At 45.2% G+C, this 19809-nt stretch overlaps 1 protein-coding gene across 9 annotated transcripts in view; it reads right to left on the bottom strand.

Annotated features, from left to right (window-relative positions):
- Nucleotides 1–227: 227 nt before the first annotated feature.
- Nucleotides 228–19809, bottom strand: part of CEP112 (centrosomal protein 112) — a 415035-nt gene continuing 395453 nt past the window's right edge. For 7 of the 9 annotated variants that reach the window (XR_009614112.3, XR_009614106.3, XR_009614109.3 and 4 more), the window contains one exon: nucleotides 5832–5924. Coding sequence is in view for 2 of the 9 variants with exons in the window: in XM_060645622.3 (XP_060501605.1) it covers nucleotides 670–673; nucleotides 1917–1981; nucleotides 5823–5924 (171 nt within the window). In the remaining 7 variants the exon portion in view is untranslated. Of the gene's footprint in view, nucleotides 674–1916; nucleotides 1982–5822; nucleotides 5925–19809 lie in introns of those variants that run through there. The other 2 variants (XM_060645622.3, XM_060645623.3) reach the window with 1 other exon arrangement.

Genomic DNA, 19809 nt, shown 5'->3' with positions numbered 1-19809 from the left:
GCCTCTGGAGACCAACAGGACACCTACTTGCACGGGTGTCAGATGATCCAGTGACTGTTATTCTAAATAAACGCACTGCTTATGGATTTGATCTCTGACATGACATAAGGGATTTCTCCCCAGAGTACAATTTGAGATCGTCAGTTATCGTCCAGGGGAAAAATACCATGGATGTATCACACTTATTGTAGCAAATGATGTGCAATGAAAAGTAGAAATAAAACTGATAAGTACAAAATATAATGTTTTAATCATACATGAACATGAAAACAAGGGAAGCATGTTCAAATTTGGGACGCGACACTACAAACGTGATGTTGATCGTACGCGACTGGTAAAATCCTACGCAAACGCGTCAACGAGGCATCTTATGAGCCATCATTTCTTTTCCCCGCAGAAGCAACTCTCAGTCCACGCTCAAATGCATGCAAATATGGAAATCAGAAATAAAGAAAGGTTAAAAAAAAAATATAACTTAGGCAGACACAAATAAAAACCACCCCATAGCGTCTGAGTGCTGCACGTGTTTATGATCTTAATTACATTTAAGTATTAAAAAACGTTCACTGATCTCACAGTTTATTCTACAACATCCAAATCTTCAAACCTGCTGGAAGAAGTCCACAGTATAAGCCCGGGTGCGTCTGCCACCTTTAAGCCTCCGTGCGGTTACCTGAAAGTCAAAAGTCTCAGTTGTGACTTTCTGCAGGTCTGATGGGCATGCCACAGATAAAATATGTTCTAACTCAGGAGGAGCTGGCCAGAGGTTAGAGCTGAATAGAGGGGCGCCCGGGGGGCTCAGTTGGTTGAGCGTCCGACTTCGGCTCCTGGCATGATCCACTGGTTCATGAGTTCGAGCCCCACGTCGGGCTCTCTGCGGTCAACATGGAGCCCACTTTGGATCCTCTGCCCCTGCCTCGCTCGCGTGCTCTCTCTCTCTCTCTCCTCTCAAAAATAAATAAATAAACATTTTTAAAAAGCTTATTAAGAAAAAGGATACTTGATATCAAAATTTCCTCATTTATGCCCAGAAACGATCAAATCCCATCTGCACCAGGCAACAGAATCTTTTGAAAAGTGAATGATTCACAAAGTCTTTAACTTTTAATTCACTGCCAAATCAGTAATTCGGCCTTTCACTGCACGAAGAGGGAAGCTGTTGGAAAGACAGCTACATGATCTATGTCAGAGACGTTGCTGGGAACCGTGGACTGAAAAGGCACCCTTGAGAAGCACACGATGAAGTCACAGTGTTGCCACACCACCCAGCCGTTTATCTATTTTGGTCTAGAGAACATCTGCAGGAGCGCCAAACCCCCAGGGCACACGGGGCTTTGAAGATGTGGGCCACCATGCTAAGAATTGCGTCATCTTAAAAGAAAGCTGGTCCCCTTAACCCTGCAACTGGGCTTCAAGACAATGTCTTGTCATGACTATGCAGGTGAGGCCCAGGCTTGTCAGGCACCTGCAGATTCTCTCAGTTTGTTCTGATCGTACTGACTAAGCACCGTGATTACAAGGAGTGGGCGGCTTCTCGAAGACAGGCTATTTACTAGAAATAAGTCCCTCCCCCCCACAAATGGATATTATGTGTAAGCATTGTATTTATTTACTTACTTACTTAAGTGTTTATTCATTTTTGAGAGAGAGAGAGAGAGAGAGAGAGCGCGCAAGCAGGGGAGGGGTAGAGACAGAGAAGGAGACACAGATTCCGAAGCAGGCACCAGGCTCTGAGCTGTCAGCACAGAGCCGGATGCGGGGCTTGAACCCACGAACCATGAGACCATGACCTGAGCCACCCAGGCACCCCCACGTTTAAGCATTTCAATAAGGACCTTAACGTCAAGCCAGGGGGACTGACTCCCAGGGGCAAATAATACAAACTAATCAGCAGGCATTCGGAGCATGGGCTGTACCTTCTCCCTTGGTAGGTCGTCAGTTCTTCCTGAAGGATGGACGCTCGCTTTTGCAGAAAGTTAACCTAGAAAAAGACACCGTGTGTGAGCAGAGGTGAATATGGCTTCCGTGGCAGTAGTGTGCAACTAACGTGGTCAAATTTTATTCAGTTCTGGCAGTTGCCTGGCTCAAATGCGGAAGATTCATTGCATGTCAATGTTGCGTTTTTAACGTCTGGTCACACTGCATCCCTCCTGAAAATCCATCAGAGACCACAGAATCCATCTGAACTCCTGTCGCAGAGCCATTGGGACCTGGCCCCGGCCTCTCTTTGAGGCTCCACCTCTCCTCCCGTCCTCCCCCATCCCTCCCCACCCACCAGGTCTTCCCCACCCTTTTGCCCTTTGGCGTGGGGCCTCCTCTCCCTTTGGAAAGTTTGGCTCACCCTCTCCTATTTGTCCCCCGCTATTCGGTTCAAATGTCACTGCCCCTACCGACTTCCTTGACTCCTCCCCAGCTGCCCACCGCATCCCAGGCAAGATCGTCAACAGCTCCATTATTAGCATAGCCTTGTGGGTTTGGGTTTTCATATCTCTCCCCCCACCCCAACCTGAGAGCTCTTCTGGGTTAGGGAGGATGTTTCTTCGTCTCTGTGTCCCCAGTCTCTTTTCACAGGGCTGGGCATGAACCTGGTATTCACTAGTATTTAAGGAATGGATGAGTGGGTAGAAAGAAAACGACCGTCTTCTGGAAACCTCCAGCCATCCTGGGGATTCCCTGAGGTTGGAGAGACAATATTTTGTAGTGGAAAGGGCCTAAGCTTCGTCTGAAGTTGGGCCACCTTGGGTTCAACTCCTGGCTTGGCCTCTATGGCTCTAGGAAAGTTACTTAAGCTCTTGATGCCTCATCTGTGAAATGGGATTAATGACAGCTCCTTGCCAAGGTTATGAGGATAACGTGAAATGACTGATAGAAACTGCCTCATGCAGAGCTCACAGCCGGTACCACCTCCCGCTCCCACTCCCAGGGGGGCTGAGGGCTAGAGGAAACTGGTGGCTTAGCATAGGCTCTTAAATCAGATCTCTACAAAGTGATTTGGTTTTTTTTTTGTTTTTTTTTTTGAAGCATACATTTCTATATACCACTAAAGATACCTATATCACGTATAAATTCAAAAGCACCTTACACGGCCACATAGAAACGGTCTGGGGGTAACCTCTATGGCTTGATGTAATCAAGACTCAACAGTATTTGATCATTTCGGAATTGTTTACTCTTGCCTCTTTGGTCTGAACTGAAACCATGGCAACGGTTGGTTCTGAAACACAGGCAAGAGGATACAGCTGGCAGAAGAGCAAACGTGCTTTGCAAGAGAGGGAAGCACAGTTTTTCGAAATGGGTACATATCCAAGGGGTCCCCTCGGTTTTGCTTACTTATAGTATCAGCCCGGTCTTAGTTCTGTCCAATTGCTCAAAAGACCCATGGGACAATTGATAATGTTGACAGATGCAAGGATTACACTGATTCGGCTTCCCTCCCCCCCCCCCCCCCCCCCCCCCCCCCCCGCCGTGCTTTGCCACTGGAATTCCAACAATTTTCAGAAAACACAGGCACCTGTGCTTTCAAACTAAATTTGCTCACTATATGGCCTGTGACTCCCCCATGCAGCTGCCAATTCTGAGGCCCTAACGCAGCTGGCAGCACTCCCTTTCTGGGTCAACATCCAGTTTTAGGAGGCTGAAGTGGCTTTTATTACAGTGAAATGATATGAATGATAACAGAAGCCCTGCAGGTGTATATCAGATTTCTTTCTTTCTTTTTTCTAAAAAAAAAAACCCAAAAAACCCCAAAACCAAAAAATGAAAAACACAACAAAACCCTCCTCTGAAGGTGCCAGGTCCTACATAGTTGACCCTATGGAAGCTCTCCTACAAAGTTAATGGGTAAACCACGCTTCAAGGGGAGCTTTTCACGCAAATAAAGATGACTTAAACCTTTCTATGTCAACACTTTCCTGCGGTACTTATTTTTCTGTGTAGAAGCAAACAAGGCAACACTTAGCTGACGGAAGCAATGGCCGACGGTAGCAATGGCCGAAGGAAGCAATGGCCAACGGTAGCAATGGCCGACGGTAGCAATGGCCGACGGTAGCAATGGCCGACGGTAGCAATGGCCGACGGTAGCAATGGCCGACGGTAGCAATGGCCAATGGAAGCACATGTATGGAATGATGCAATGAACATTTCATTTTCAGAGAAGAGGCTTTTTACTGAGGGGAATGCATATGGGGAGGCTAAAATTTGCCCTATGCTCTGTCTCACATATTACAAAAAAGTGAATGTGACTGTCATTATCAAAATCGTTATTTCATAAATACATTTATCGAGCGCTCACTATGTGACCAGCAGTACTCTCGGCACAGAGAGCAAAGATCTCTTTCTCTGATGGAGCTGGAGCTTTTCCGGAAAAAAAGTACGTTTTCCTTTTTTTTCCATTTCTTAACAGAGACACGATTTGCAAATATTTTCTCCTATTCCATGGTATGTCTCTTTGGTTTCTGCCTCTTGTTGACTTTTGAAATACGAAGTTTTAGATTTTGTAAAGTCCAGTTCATCTGGTTGGTTGTTTTTGGTGTCATAGCTAAAAAACTCCCACCTGCCCAATGCACAAGGATTTTCTCCTTCATCTAAGAAGATTTCTTCTTAGAGTTTTCTTCTCTGAGTTTCCCTGTGGAAAACACGTGAGGAAGGACTCCAACTTCATTCTTTTTTCCATGGGAATTATCCGACTGCCCCTGCCCTGTTCTATTTGTCCCTCAGTGGAACCGTCCTGCAACACTTGAAAATTAACTGACCAAAAATAGAAGGTTTTCCCCCCCACTCCCGGACTCTCAATTCCATTTCATTCACCTCTGTGTCTATCCCTTTGCCAATGTTACACTGTCTTGGTTATCACAGCCTCGTCGTGAATTTTGAAATTGGGAAGCGTGAGTCCTCCAAATTCATTCTGACTTTTTCAAGATGGTTTTGACTACTGTGGGTCCTCGCTATTGTTTTTCGCCATTCTCCGCCCTACAAGGATTCTTAGACACGTGAAGGCAATGCGATTGTCGTAAATTAAAACAGGACGTTTTAAATTTCTGAGTGTATGAGTGGGAATGTGTGGTTTCTTTCCCCTGTTAGAGTATAACAAGCTCATTGGCCTGACGACACATAAAACGTGTTTACAGAAGTACGTGGAAAAAACTCACATTGGAAGTTGTTGAATTATTTTGAGCATCTAAATTTACATCAATCATATCTCTCGTATTTCATAAACTCTACCAAGAACTACACATCTCAGCAAGAAATACACATTTCAGCAAGAAATATTTAACTGAATTGTTTGAATACCTTGTCATTATTCTGCTTGGAATTTAAAATGCATCTTGTTCTGTCTAACAACCACATAAAACACAGCAGAATAAAAATGCTTCTCATTTAACCATGGTTTCTGTTTCTCTGCTCTTTCACAGTCAGAAATCAACAATGTGCCAAGGGATGGCATTTGGGGCCTGGTACCAAGAGTAAAAAGGGTGAGGCCGTACTAGAATGTGACTGTAAATGAGTAAAAGTAACCATAACTGAACTTTTCAATTTCACGGTGCTTTTAAGAGAATCTTATCGAGACAGTGAGTTCCAAAACCAGTAAGGAAAACATTCTCAAAACAAAACAAAAAACAAAAACAAAACCAAAAACAAAAACAAAACAAAAAAGCAAAAACAAACCTCAAACCAAAAACCGATTCATCCTGAGTTGCACGTTATGCTAGAATATGATATTACTTTTCAGCAGTCAATTCCAAATTAAACTTATCTGTAAGGTCTGTTTTCAGGATACACACATCACCTGAACCCTTAGGAAAGGCCTTGATTCTAGTAATTACCTGTGACTTGAGGGAGGAAATGGTGTCTTCAAGCTCTTGCCTTAGAGATGCTGGCATCAATCCTTTGAATTTTGTTTCATATTCTTGCCGTATATAAGTTATCTGAAGTGGGGAAAAAAAAAAAAAAAGAAAGCTTATCAACGTCTCCACGGCAATGATCGTTTCAAATTTCAGGAAACCCGGGAGAATATCGATGTATCACAAAGCTAAGTTTGTTACACGTGGTCCGTAAATATGAAATGAGAGGAAACAAGAGTTACAAACCAAAAAAGGCATTCAGTCTGCCCTTCTGAGTCCGGGAGAGAAGTCCCTGAAACACTTTATTTCTTTAAAATCCCCATTAACACAATTTATAGTGCTTGATAAGGAAACCACCTGTTCTCTCCTCGCCACTCAGGATAGACACGCTATGCTAATCTTCTCTTGCTCAGGATGTGGACTGTGATCACGACACACTGTGATCTGGGGACAACGTGTGGTGCGGTGTTGCGTGGATTAAGGCACTTCTTCAACCTGGCTGGGCACCTGGGCGCTCGATATAATCCATAGGACTATGAAGACGGGAATGAAAGAGGATCTACACTGCCGGGTCTCCAGATCTCAACACAGTGAGACAGGCGGAAGGAGAGTCTTTGGAGGGATGCACCTGTGCAGGGTAAAGAGGTACAAGAGGGTGAGCACGAATGCGAGTGTGTCCGTCTCGGTGTCTTTCTCCAGCTACGTTTATCTCTCTTCCTCCTAATCTGAGATGCACCGGAATTAAAAAACAAAAACAAAAACAAAAACCCGTTGCACGTGCTGTGTTTAACTTAACGGAATATTAAAGCTGAACGGCAGGGTATCCCATAAATGATGCATCGGACGCATCTGGAAAGAAGGTAATATGCTATGAAAATACATGCACCTGGGCTCAGTTAGACACGTCTATGGACTTACTGAAGATACTTTAAAATCACCAGCCTTCGACTTCCACCTTTTCTTACGTCAAACTGGATTAAGAGATGTGTTCTAACAGTTCTTTTCACTGCCCACTAAAATTGCACAGCAAAGGTTCTAGAACGGGATTTTTCCATTTTTGGCAAAGCGTTTTTTGACCTATGTTATAATCTTGTGATTTACACCTAAAAACAGAAATAATGAAAAATAATCTCTCCCAGGGATGCAGTATTTGATCTTTCCCACCTTCTCTTCTTGGACTTAAGTTCAATAGTTACATCAAACGAAAGGCACAGGCAAAGCAAAACACGTACTTTATAACACAGATCTCAGGGGCAACATTTGTTGAGGATCCACAAGCTACTCTATTGACCTTATTTTTCTATCATTCAACACTGGCTCTGAAATTCTGAGCTGCTACTCTTAAAAGGGATTCCTGCGTGCTTTCTTGTACCCTTGTTTGTTTGGAGTGTCTACGTTTGAAAGACAACAGGGCTGGGTATAAGAGTGCCCAACCCCACTTCCTTTCCCTCGGAACCCTGGAGACGTTTCTCTTTAAGGTCTTCTGGCATCGCATGCACCTATGGCGAAGTCTGAAGGCAGGCTGATTTGTTTTCCATGTGGAACGTGACTTTCTTTCTTTGCTTCAATGCCCACATGATTTCCTTTTTCTTCGATGCAGGAGCTTCCCTGGGATAGGTTTTGGTACTAATGACGACCGATGTTCGTGAGAACACGGTGTGTTCCCTTTCATGCAGTTCTTTGAAGAATAGTTTCATGGGGCCATCTCTCCTCAGTTTCAAGTACACTGGAGGTGAAGGCCAAGCTCATCAGCTCTTGGGTTAAACCTCACTGTTCCTCTGGACGCCCCTGCCCCCACTTCACTTTTCATATCTGATGGTCACCCTCTATTGGAGGCTGGGCTGTAGACGGCAGAGAACTGTGGGTGAACGAGACTGCCCTGTGATCACCCCTATCACATCCCTTTTTAAACCCAGCATGCTGTATTTTCCACCTTCAACCGAGGACCAGACATTTCTACTTCCTGTCTGCTAGTCCTTTGTTTTTATTTCACTGAATCTAAGTAAATGAGCTCTTGGAAAATCTGAAATTACCTCACTTATGAATGAGACTATGAATCAGGAAAATACTACTATCCTGCATTCTTAAACCCATTATCTTGAATTTAAAAATCATCATACCAAGCAGAATCGTTACTTGAATAAAGCCACAGAAAACTTTAATCTGTTGTTTGCTCTATTTACAAGGCTGATAATGTTACTACTAGCAAACATTTATTGAGTACTTTCAGTGTGCCAGATGCAATTCTGAGTGCTTTAGTAAGCGGTTAGTGCTTCTGACAACCCAGGGAAGGAAGCACAGAGAGGTAAGCCAGGATTTGAACTCAGGGAGTCTGATTCTCAAGTACGTACTCTCAGGCACTATGCTCTGCTGTTTCTCAAATAATCTCTCCAAATGCTGAAATGTTTCATCCACCCCAAAAGCAAAAGGACGTCACAGACACAACCAGTTCGAGAAGTTTGATCCACTACATGGCAGTGCTCTCCTCAACGTAACAGGGGCTATGAGAAGGGGGCAGATGTATTACCGCCCTTCCAGACGTCCATCTAGTCTTTGTGGGTTTTTCGGTTTTCTTTGGATGACTATAATAACAACAATGATGACAGTAATTGCTTCCCCATACTTTCCCCTTGGCTTAACATTTTTTAAAACATTTTTTAAAGTTTATTTATTTTGAGAGAGAGAGAGAGAGAGAGAGAGAGAGTGGGGAGGGGGAGTTAAGCGCCCATTGGCTTACCACTTGAATCGAAGATTTATAAATAAGACTAATTTCAAATGTCTATGTAAGTGCGATGGACATATTGACCTAAACCACAAGTTCCATAAATCCCCCACATAAGCAGACATTTTAAGGTCTAACCGGTGAGTGAAGGCTGTGTCTAAGTTTGTCACATGGCAAAATGAGCAAGGGGAGGGAAAGAATTAGCTTATTTGCCTTCATATCACTTTTGACTCCTGCTACTATTTTACTGTCCCCGTCTGTGACCCAGGATGTGTCTGAGGGGGAATAACGTGGGAGTGATAACCCTTATCTACAAACTAATCACAAACTGTGAGCTGCTACCTATGCTAATCTCCCTTCCTTTCCCTGTCTTCCCACGTTTCCCTGGTGACCTGAATCCGGCCTTACCACAGATCAAGAAGCAGAAAGAAACGGAGTTGATCTAAGCCAAGGATTTGATGGACATACGTTCCTTTTCCTAAGGGAAATGAAAGTTTTTACATAGAAATCTAGTTTATTATTAGGCTTGAATATTCATTTCCATTAGCATACACTGTCCAATTACACTAGTGAGCGCTATGTTAGTTTATGAAATACAGAAGCATTTGAGGACTGCTCTCACTTGAGTAATTCTGGAAAGGAAGAGCTACGGCTGTTTTGGCTCATTTCCATCCCACCTCACCACTCCCACCTCCCTCTAAAAGCTTCCACATCCCTCGACCACACCACACCAAATAGACATAAGCCTCCCTCTCTCCTTCTTTTCCTTCCCTTTCTTCCTTTTGGCAGAAAAAAAATGAGGAAACCTAGGATCATGACAAATAGTGACATTCCTGTAATGTAGTAAGACCCCTGCATGCCCAGTGGAAATGGTGTATGAATAACATGGCACCCATGTGACCAAAGAGAGCTGTGCTCTGCACCATGGCAACAGATTGCCCACCTTTCCCTTGAAGGCATAGCATTGACAGTATTTCCTTTAATTTCTAAAACGGACCATGAAGACTGAGAACACCCATGACTAGAGTTCAGTGTTACACTTCAGTTAAATGTATATCCTGGGTAATCGGACAAATACTCATTTGCATAAAGAAGAGTCCACAGAGCGTACAGAATAGGTAGTCGACTTGCACCAGTAGGGTCTCTGGAGATAAAAATCCAAAGTGATGCCGAGAAAAGAGAAGCTTGGAAATCTTATAATTTTACTAAAAATATGGAAGGAGCACTAAAGCGTATTTTGTGGTGTTTTTATTGAAAAACACTATCAACTAGTCACGTCGAGATGTCCAATCCATGTCCAATATGTCATCTTCCTGTCGCATAACAAAGCAAGTAAGATACGAGTGTGAGGCTTTGTACAAACAACTTAAGGGCCTCAGCCACAGGGTATTTGATTGCAAGCTCCAGTGTGCCCGATACGGCATTCACTTTTGAAGAGGTGAGGAAAGGGCCACTGGTGGCCACTGGTGTTGCTTTGTCACGTGTCCCTGCACAGCCATTTGTAATTGTCTTCTGAGGTAAGACTGAAGCAGTTCAGGAAAATGAGTGTGCTTGATATTACCTTACACAATCCAACCAAGCATTTCTGGGGTCCGTTCAGCAGAGGGAGAAGGGAACTAAGTCACAATTCTACTGATGGCATCTCTGAAAGGTCTCCTCACTTCTCTGCGTTGCCCCTGGGACCAGTCCAGTCTGGATGCCTTCATCTTGTACCTGGCCCACTGCAATACGGGTATGTTGGTTTTGGGTTTGGATTCAAATTTTCTTAACATCGAAAATGAAACTCAGAGGCGCCTGGGTGACTCAGTAGGTTAAGTTCCAACTCTTGATTTGGGCTCAGGTCATGATCTCACAGTTCGTGAGATTGAGCCCTGTGTCGGGCTCTGTGCTGATGGCATGGAGCCTGCTTGGGATTCTGTCTCCCCCTCTCTCTTTGCCCCTCCCCTGCTCATGCTCTCTCTCTAAGTAAATAAATAAACATTAAAAAAAAATAAAATCAAAATCGAATCCTTTAAAAGGCCAACAGGGTCCTGTCCAGTCTGGCCCCTATCCACCTCGTATTCCTGTCACTTGGGGGTCCCCTCACTTCCAGGCACCTGACCGGACAGCTTCTTTCTGTCCACTCACCAGGTTCCCAGACGCTTGTCCTCACAACAGGCCTTTCTCATCTTCCTCTCCTTACTTTCCCATCCCGTGGGGCTTTGCTGTTCCTCCACCTAGATCTCTGGGCATGAGGGTCCTGAAGTGTGGTGATCTCAGAGGTGCTATCCACCCAGGCACCCAGCGTGGGGACCTTGGCAGGCCCTGGTCAGGACGTTGCGTCTGGGGCAACCACCTTCCAACTTCAGATGGGCTGGAGCCCCTCACTGTGGCAGGCAGCAGCTCTCCTCAGTTTCCTTTTGGGAACGGAGGCCACACCAGCCCTTGCTTTCAAGCTGCGACCCAGTCTCTTGTCATCTACCTGGCAAGGAGCCCTCTCAGCGCTTTTGTTCCCCGTTACCCCTGGGATTTTCGTCCCGGCTGCCTCTGCCTGCTGATGGGCTCAGGACCCTGTACTCATGGTTTTGGCTTCACTTGCCACTCCGGGGTTCTGTTCTGTTTCCAGGTCACGTGCACGGATGTCCATCCTACTTCTGACACCAAATACATTTTACTTTTCTCTTTTTCTATTTTGCCAATCATCATTGAGTGTTTGGAGCAGAGGGGGTGCCTCATAACTTGACCATATAGAGCCATCTTGTGCAAAGGGCAGACCATAACCTGCCTTTTAACTTAATATAGTCAACTGTGGGAGTTAAGAACCCAGACTCTGGAGTGGGAATGTTGGAGCTGAATCTGGGTCCCTAACTGCATGCCCTGGGAAGGAAAAAGAAGTGCCTCCACTTCTCTTTCAGGAAAATGGGAATTATAACTTCTTGAGACTGCTGTGAGGATTAGATGACTTAACACATGTAGAAGTTTTACAAGAGTGGCACTTAGTAAATGTTCAATAAATGTTAGTTATCCTTACACCATGTATTGGAAACTATACATATATATTTCATTATATTATATACATGTGTGTTATGAAATTATACACACACACACACACACACACACACACACACACATATATTTCATTTAGCCAAGCCTCTATCATTAGACTTTTTGATTTCTAATTATTTATAATAGCAGAAATCCTGATAACAAATTATTTAAATTATTTGCATATATTCATGATTAACTTGAGGGCTCCATTTAAATCTCCTTTTGCATTTTTTAGTATCTACTGATTGAGAAAGTACATAATGACAAAAACCTCCTACGAATTCAGAATCAACTTTAAGTGAACTTGTATTTTATAAGTAAAATCATCTACATGCATTTGGAAAGTAGTAGTACCTGTTTTTGAGCCATATTATTTATCCAGGCTACTGACAATGATTGGTGTATGTATGAATTTTCTTGACCCTTCCTTGCCAACAGCCCTGGCCCACAGGTGGGGAATCATTGCTTCATGCTGCATGATTTAAGGCAAGAATCTCAGCTCAAAACTCTCCCTCCATCCAGCCTGGATTTCTACCAATTAGATAAATATTGGCATGGGGGAAACTGTCAGATGCTTCTTCTCATTACGGGTTAATGTGTTCAGAACGGTGTCCTTCTAACACCTGGCTTAGCTCAACGCCATAAAGCAAAGTGGGTTTGACTGCTGAGGGTAGATTGAAGGGTTGGAGACGAGGGAAAGAGCAAGAGGGACATTTGGAGCACAGTAGATACTCTGGGAGAAGGGGGACGTGGGGGGGCACTGCAGGAGGGGGTTTGGAGGAAGTGCAGAACATCAAAAAGATGGTGGGCTGCCGAAAGGCGGTGGCAAGCAGGTAAGAGGAGGGCAGGAGAGGGACACAGGGAAGGAGGCTGCTGGGGGGATCCGCTATAAGGCGAACAGAAATGTGGGGGATGTGTCTGAGTGATGGGCCTTTGTGCAGCAAAAAGTTTTTGCAGGGGCTTTTTAGGGGAGTGAGTCTATAAAACTCATTGGTTTGATATTGAATTCCAATGTGGTTTAAAGAATAAGAATGAAAGAAATTGTAGTGAACGATGGTACCAAAAAAAAAAAAAAAAGAAAGAAAGAAAAAAGCTCTGGTGCAGCTGAGAAAAAATGCTCTGCCTTCTAAGAAATTTCATTTTTATTGGGGTTAAGGTATTATGTGTTGCCACAGCAACTGCCAAGAGAGATCCATTTTAAGAAGGGCGCTCTGCAGCAAAGCTGGTGTACTTTGATTCCGGAGTACAAAGTGGAAATGTAGAAGTAACCATAATTTTCTCAACAGTCTCCAAAATATTCATTTCCCCCCCTTTCTTCAATATGGTTTTTTCTTACGGTTCTTTATTCCGACCGGCGTAGCCTCCACGCCCCGCACGTAGGAACCAGTGTCCACCCCAAGGGGGTGACGCCTGGTGCTGACTGGGCCCGAGCCTCTCAGGAGAGGGGGTGGCTGACTAACGAAGCAGCCACCGACCCCTATATGGTGGGAGGAGAGCGTGAACTAGTTTCTGGAAAGGGCTCTGGTTTTAGGAGGAAGGAACGCTTTTCCGGTACCGTGGAGGAAATGGTGGCCTGGGGATGAAGACAACGGTTCAAACCTAGCACTTTAATTAGGTTTGGATGCTCTGAATCCAGATTTGGGTAGGTGAAAAAATTCCTGACACCAAAAAAGAAATGTGGGTCTGAGAACTTACACATACAGAAAAGACGGGAAGCAGGTACGATAATCGGAAAATTACCAATAAACTGCCCAAATCTGCCCACGAATCAAAGGCTTAACTATCTAATAAAAAGACTGGGGTTGTGCCGTGAAATAAACATTTGCAAATATTAAAATCTGAGGGGATGTTTGGCACATAAGCTGTACCCTTTCCCTCCTGATGGAGAAGAAAAAGCTGAAACTGTATTTTTGGGCTCCTATAAACGAATGTGGTCTTTGGAGGTACTCATTTGGAATTGCACAAGATGCATGTTGTGGATATTTGTTTCACCCTTCAGCATTCATTTAAGGGTCTTCTAATTACTGGAATACATCCCCCGCACACACACTGTCCCATCCAAGGTCACAGCGATAGAGTATGTGACAAGGCCTAGGCAATCATCACATCATATTCCCCCTATGCTGCGATCATTTGGGGCCTGGATACATGATCCAAGTTCAGGTAAGCAGAGTCACCAAGAGTCAGGAGACAAACTCTCTCATCCACTAGACTTCACCCAGGGGGATGTCCTTCTGGGGTTGCGGCCGCCATCTTGCTACCACAGAGTGAAAGCTGGACTGAGGGGGAGCCAATCCAGAGGAAGAAGAGCTGAAAACTAGAGAGAGGGGGAGAGAGAGAGAGAAATGGGGCCCTTGGTCAAGCTGAACCTGAAGCTAGCCCCGTCCTGACATTTTTCACTTGGGGTTGTGTTTTCTGTCACACGCAACCAAAACAGTCCTGACTGAACCAACGTGGAGTATGTAAAACATTAGCTTGCATCTATGTGTTGCGTCTGTTTGACCAGGGGTCAGCAAATTTGCGCCTACAGGCCAAATGTGGCCCACCACCTATTTTTGTCAATAAAGCTTTATCGGAACCCAGTCATGCTCATTTGCTTCCCCGTTATCTACGGCTGCTTTCGCGTGCATTGATCGCTCAGGCAGAGCTGTGCGATCTTGACAGAGACCCGACGGCCTGCTGAGCCTAAACCATTTTCTGTGTAGCCCTTCACAGAAAGTCGGCTGGTCCTTGCGCAAGGCTGAGAAACCCAAGGCGGGGACTGGACTTGTTCTGCCGAGTGCTGGGGCCGCAGCATTTGTCTGACCGCCTGGCAGACGGTAGCAGCTCGGTCAGTATTCGTGGAGTAGCAGCTCGGTCAATATTCGTGGAGTGCACGAACGAATCCGACCTCACGGCACACAGGGTTGAAAGCCAGTCTCTGGCTCAAGACGACAGGGTCTTCGGAATGTTGAGGAAACTCATCACAAAACCTCTCCCCAAATACAGAGAGCAGATGCTGTCGTCACAGCCTGCGATTTTTAACCGGCACTGTGGCTACACAGCAGGCCAGCGTCAGGGCCGAGAACATCTGAGGCAAACACGAGGCCTGCGGGGCTGCCGAGGTTCACCCTGAAGGAGAGGAGTTGGCTTCGTCCGTGTTCTGTCCCCTCCTCTGGCTTCTTCCCCCTTCCTCTCACTACCAGACTTTTTATAGGGTTGCAACACTAAATGACTCATGCCTCTTAGCTTGTATGTTTGTTTTCTCCTGAAATTAAACGCTGGCTCTTTTCTCACTGGAATATATTATTTTGGCTTCTGTTCCTAATGTTTTTCTTCCTGATGATACCGTTCCTGATACTTTTCTTCGCATAGGTCGCTGTATACTATGAACACACCCTCGCTTCAAAGAAAGGCTGGTATGAAGTCTGAGAGGATTATGACGCGTGTGCCAATTCTGGAGGCTGGGACTGAGAAAGGCTGAGTGCGGGAGCCCGGGGAGGTACACGCTGGAGAACGGGGACACCGCGCGGAGGGCCGAGTTCACGGGAGTTAAAGGGAAGCCATATGTCCACTTGCCTTGGGAAAGGTGCATCTCTGAAAGGGTTTGGGGAGAACACTTTGGGGAGGGACAGGGCTCCTAGAAGTGCCTGGCCTTCCCCTCAGAGACAGACTTCTGGGTCAGCTCTTTCTGGTTGGGGCCAGACCTTGTGAAAAGGTCATGTCTGTCAACGCAGGGCCAAAACCCCAACCGAGGGGGGGAGGTTGTTAACAGGAGACCCAGGAAGACTTGGGGAGCGAGACTGGTATTCAGTAAGGCCGGTTTGGGTTCTGGAGTCCACTGGACATCTACTCTTTGTACCCTGAAGTAAGGTCGGAAGACATGGCATGTAGTAAACGCTCAGTGAACGTTGTTTGAATGAGTTAATGACTGAACAAAGCTGTGGGTGAATAGGTAGCTGGGACCTGGAAATTACGGAGGGCAGCAAAAGTCACCCCCCACGAGTTTCAACTGAATGTAACAGAAAATGAGGGGAGATCAACACTTTAAATACCTGAGGTGCTAGGGGACTGTATTAAGGAATTGATAATCCTCTGTGTATTATGAAGACGCTGCTCAATCCTTCCATAAAGTCTGGGAGACAGAGGATAGCCTACCCATCTCATAGATGAAGAAACAGGCCCACAGTGAGTGAGTACTAGAACCAGGCCGAAGCCAGATATGTAAACCTGCACTGGGCCCGCTCATTACTGGAAGGTGGGGGGTGAGGAGGATTGATCTGGAAGCGTTGAGAGAAATCTGAAGGGAGACAGCCTGGGGCTCAGGGACGGTGGGAGCGGCTGTAGTGATGTAGGAGAGCGAGAGCTCTGGGCTGAAGGCAGGGCTGTGGGAAGGTCCTGCAACAGAAGCTGATGGTGAACTGGCTTGTAAAAAATAAAAGCGAGAGGTGAGGTGGAAGAGAATTCAGGCCTCAGCCACGTGCCCAGAAGAGCGATGGCGCTGGAGAGGTGGGGTGACGGGTGGCGGGGGCCCGTCTCTGTGTGTGTGGGAGAGAGGACATGGCTTCGGGTCTCATTTACTTAGTCTGAGGTGCCGGGGAGACGTTGACGAAGAAAAGCCAAGGGGGCTGATGAGGAAGGCCAGGATTGGAGGTCCGAGAGCCCTAGGCCGGAAAAGCAAGGTGAAGCCTTGGGAACGGACGGGCTCTCTGAAGGGGGAAGGAGAGACTAAGAACCTGCCAGGAGCAGAGATTTCATCCCCAAGGGGCTCCACCATTCAGGGTGCGGGAGCACTGGAATGAGAGAAAGATCAGGAACGGTGGGAGAAAGGCAGGGGAGTGGGGAGCTCGGCCTTGAGTTTCGCAGGAGGCGCCGCTGCCGGGAGGCCAAGGATCATGGCCATCATCGCCTCCCATGTTGTCACGACGCGTGAAACAAAGCCATCTAGACAGCGTATCAGCCCTGAGGGATTTGGGTGAACAGCCATGCTACAACTAAAGAGAGTGTGGGATGATGGGATTAGTCCGTTGATAAGTGTGTTGTTTCCCATTTTAAAAGCAAAAATTACAACAGGGGTGTCTGCATTCTCACGTTCCGTTAAATATCATCCCAAATAGCTGATTTAGTCGGAGCTCTTTGACCCGGTTTGAGGGCATTTTTTGAAAGAGGCAAGCTATGAGTGCTCTTTCTTCTCTGCATATTTAAACTCTTGACAATTATAAATAAGTTAAACCTCTCCCTCAAAGTACCAATTATCTCCTTATGTTTGAGAAGGCACGTCTTGCCAGATATGGCATTCTATACAAAACACAAAACGGGAACACAAAGGCGGCCATTGTCCTACTGGTGTGCCGGGGATTTACTTAGGCAGCTCCTAATGAGGGTTTTGTGCCTGAATCCCCTTACCTCCCAACGAATGGGAACAGAGACCCCACAACCTCATAGCAGAAAATTTCAAAACACCATTGTAAACAGTCACTGACTAAATTCACCAGTTGTTCACCTTTACACAGCGGAGATAAAAGGAATTTTCATTCAATTAAAAGTTGGGGAACGTGCAGTTATCCAAAGACTTCATTCAGGCTTTCTGAAGGACAACGGTCGGGATGTGTATCGAACCAACGTTCACGGGTGATTACGCCGCATGGCCGTGTGCGGAGTAGCAAACGGTTTTTGTCCTTGGGAAGCTTATGCATTTGACATCAGACGTGTAAAAAGGAGCGACATAAAAACATAATTGAAGCATAATAGGCCAAGGAGGGGAATCGGAGAGATTGATTACTTCTAAGTGGGATAATGGGAGTCTTTACAGAGGGGAAGAGATCTGACTTGGACGTTGTGGAAAGACTAGGAACTTTCTGGATGGATGAGGGGGAGGAGCGGGAAGCATCCAGGTGAATGTGTGTGGCACGCTTTGGGACCGACAGGTGTGGGTGGGGGTCATGCGGTGAGCAGGGGGTGAAGGAGACAGGTGGAGACTGCTTCTAGTTTTTTTTTTTTTTCTTCAGCTGATTATCTACACTGTTGCCCGTTTCTCGAAAATGCAGATCTGATCATCTTGCTCCCCCCACACCCCCTACCCCCATCATGAAAGCACTTCAGTGACTTTTTTTTAACCTGTAGACTAAAGACAACCTTGTTGGCACAGATTGGCTAAGAACCCTCTAGGCTGATCTTAGCCTAACTTTCCAGGACACCTTGTGCTCCAGCGATGACTGGCGTCTTCTCTCCAAATCCAGTGCCACCGTGTGCCTTGTGCCCTTGCCCATATTGTTCTCTTCCTCCTGACCAGCCAGCGAGAACTACTCACTGTTTTCACAGAGACCTTCTCTGGGGCGCTACTCTTCAGTTGCCCATCAGGCCAACTGTTCCTCCTCTAAGATGTCTCAAAGTTGTACGCACAGAACAGTTAACGATTGTTGTGATGGTGGGTCGTCATCACCACCTGACAATCACTAAGTGTTTTCTGTGTATTGCGTACCACATCCTTCTACATATATTTTATTCAATCTTCCCACCAATCCAGGTGGTGCTTTTATGGCTCTTTACATAGGAAGACACAGCTAATTAGTGAGCTTGGACCCATATCTAAGTTTTCCTTAGCCCAGAGCTTCTCTTGTCCTTCATCGTCACATATTACAATTATTGCCTTATGCACTGCTTTTTCCTATTAGACAGTGAGCTTCCTGAGGGTAGGTTCTATGCTTTACTGGAGATCAGTGCTATTTAAAAAGAAAATAAGATCACCTCATCATCTATCTGAAGTTTGAAAACATTATAAGGATTGTTTCTGCCATCACAAAGGCATTTCTGCCAACAGCTCACGCAGGCTGGAGTTTGCGCAGAGCAGAACATACCTGGCCACGTATGTCTGGGTTTTCCATACCTGCTCCAGGTCAGATGGAGAAACGGCCGGAGAGCAGTTCACTTTCAGTCTGAGAGAGACTGGGGTTTCTGTTTTTACAAATCAGATAAACTGGTAGGGATATTAACTTGGCTTGGCCAACTTGGACTTCCGTGAAAGTAACATTTCTGTTAGAAACAGTTACATTAGAGGATCTTTTAAAAACTTAGGTTCTTATTGCTGTCTTCAGTAAAACCAACACAACCCTAAGAAACTATGGGGAGATTAGCAGCCGTCCGTTACCCTGAGCAAGAGCCTTCCTCTTCTAATCTTTTTTTCATTATTATTTTCACTAGCGTGCTTTTCCAGGAATGTCTCGGTGCATTCTTTGTAAAACCGTTGCCCAGATCTTTTTTAAAACACATCAAACCAACAAAGGTCAAGTAAAGAGCAGGAAGATTTTGTTCTTTCAGTTGAAGACATTTCTTTAATATGAAAAATGTACTGAAATCTAGAAACATATTCTGATGATGTCTGAAAAGAATTCATGGTGAAGCCTCAAAACACAAAGAAAAAACAGCTCTCGACAACCGTTGGTGGCTGAGGGATTCTCATCGGAAAGGCTTTTTTCTTTCCCTCAATGACAGAGAAAAATCACTATTTAAAATGAGAAAAAGAATTTCTCGAACATTAGGTGCTGATACTATGACTAATGTTATTCTTCATGCTTATTGGCCTTCGAGGTAAAACATTTCAACTCCCTCATTTATACGTGAAAACAAACAGAAGGAGTGTCTTTTCTAATTCATACTGAATTCTAGGGGGTTTGTTTTTTGCTATTTATTTCCAAGCATTGGAGGCTGCTATAGGATCTTTCTGTATCGCTCGAGTGTCGAGTGACCGAGTGGGTAGCTCAGAACTCCAAAGTCATTTCATTCCCCCTTCTTTGTCCTGCATGTATATTTAAAACCAACAGGGTGGCAGCAGAAAGTCTAAGATTTGGGGGATAAGGATACCATTTATCTTGCATTATGCTAACATTTTTTTCCCAGCCTCAAGAAAATCTTTTTGTGAGAGATTTTTTTTTTTTTTTGAGAAAATTAATCTTGCTTCCTCCTGGCTTTCAGAAGATTTTCAATAGACAGGTGTGGCCCAAGACCCTGTACTAAAAATGGCCATGTGACCTTTATTATGTCCACTGATCTTGGAGAAACAAGGGTTGTTGAATGCAAACTTAGGTTAATATATACTTTAAATGTCCCTTCAGGCAGAGTAAATGTTTGATGCAAGAGAACTTCAGAAGATTCGGCAGAATGTTTTAATTTAATCTACCCCCAGTGTGGCTTGGCTGTGTTATTGGATTGCATGTGGTAACCACTCGAAGCACGGGAGAAAGG

The sequence above is a fragment of the Panthera onca genome, chromosome E1, assembly GCF_046562875.1.
Source record: "Panthera onca isolate mPanOnc1 chromosome E1, mPanOnc1 haplotype 2, whole genome shotgun sequence".
Taxonomy (NCBI): Eukaryota; Metazoa; Chordata; class Mammalia; order Carnivora; family Felidae; genus Panthera; species Panthera onca.
The sequence above is the reverse complement of the archived record's forward strand: the minus strand, read 5'-3'. Positions and strand labels throughout refer to the sequence as shown.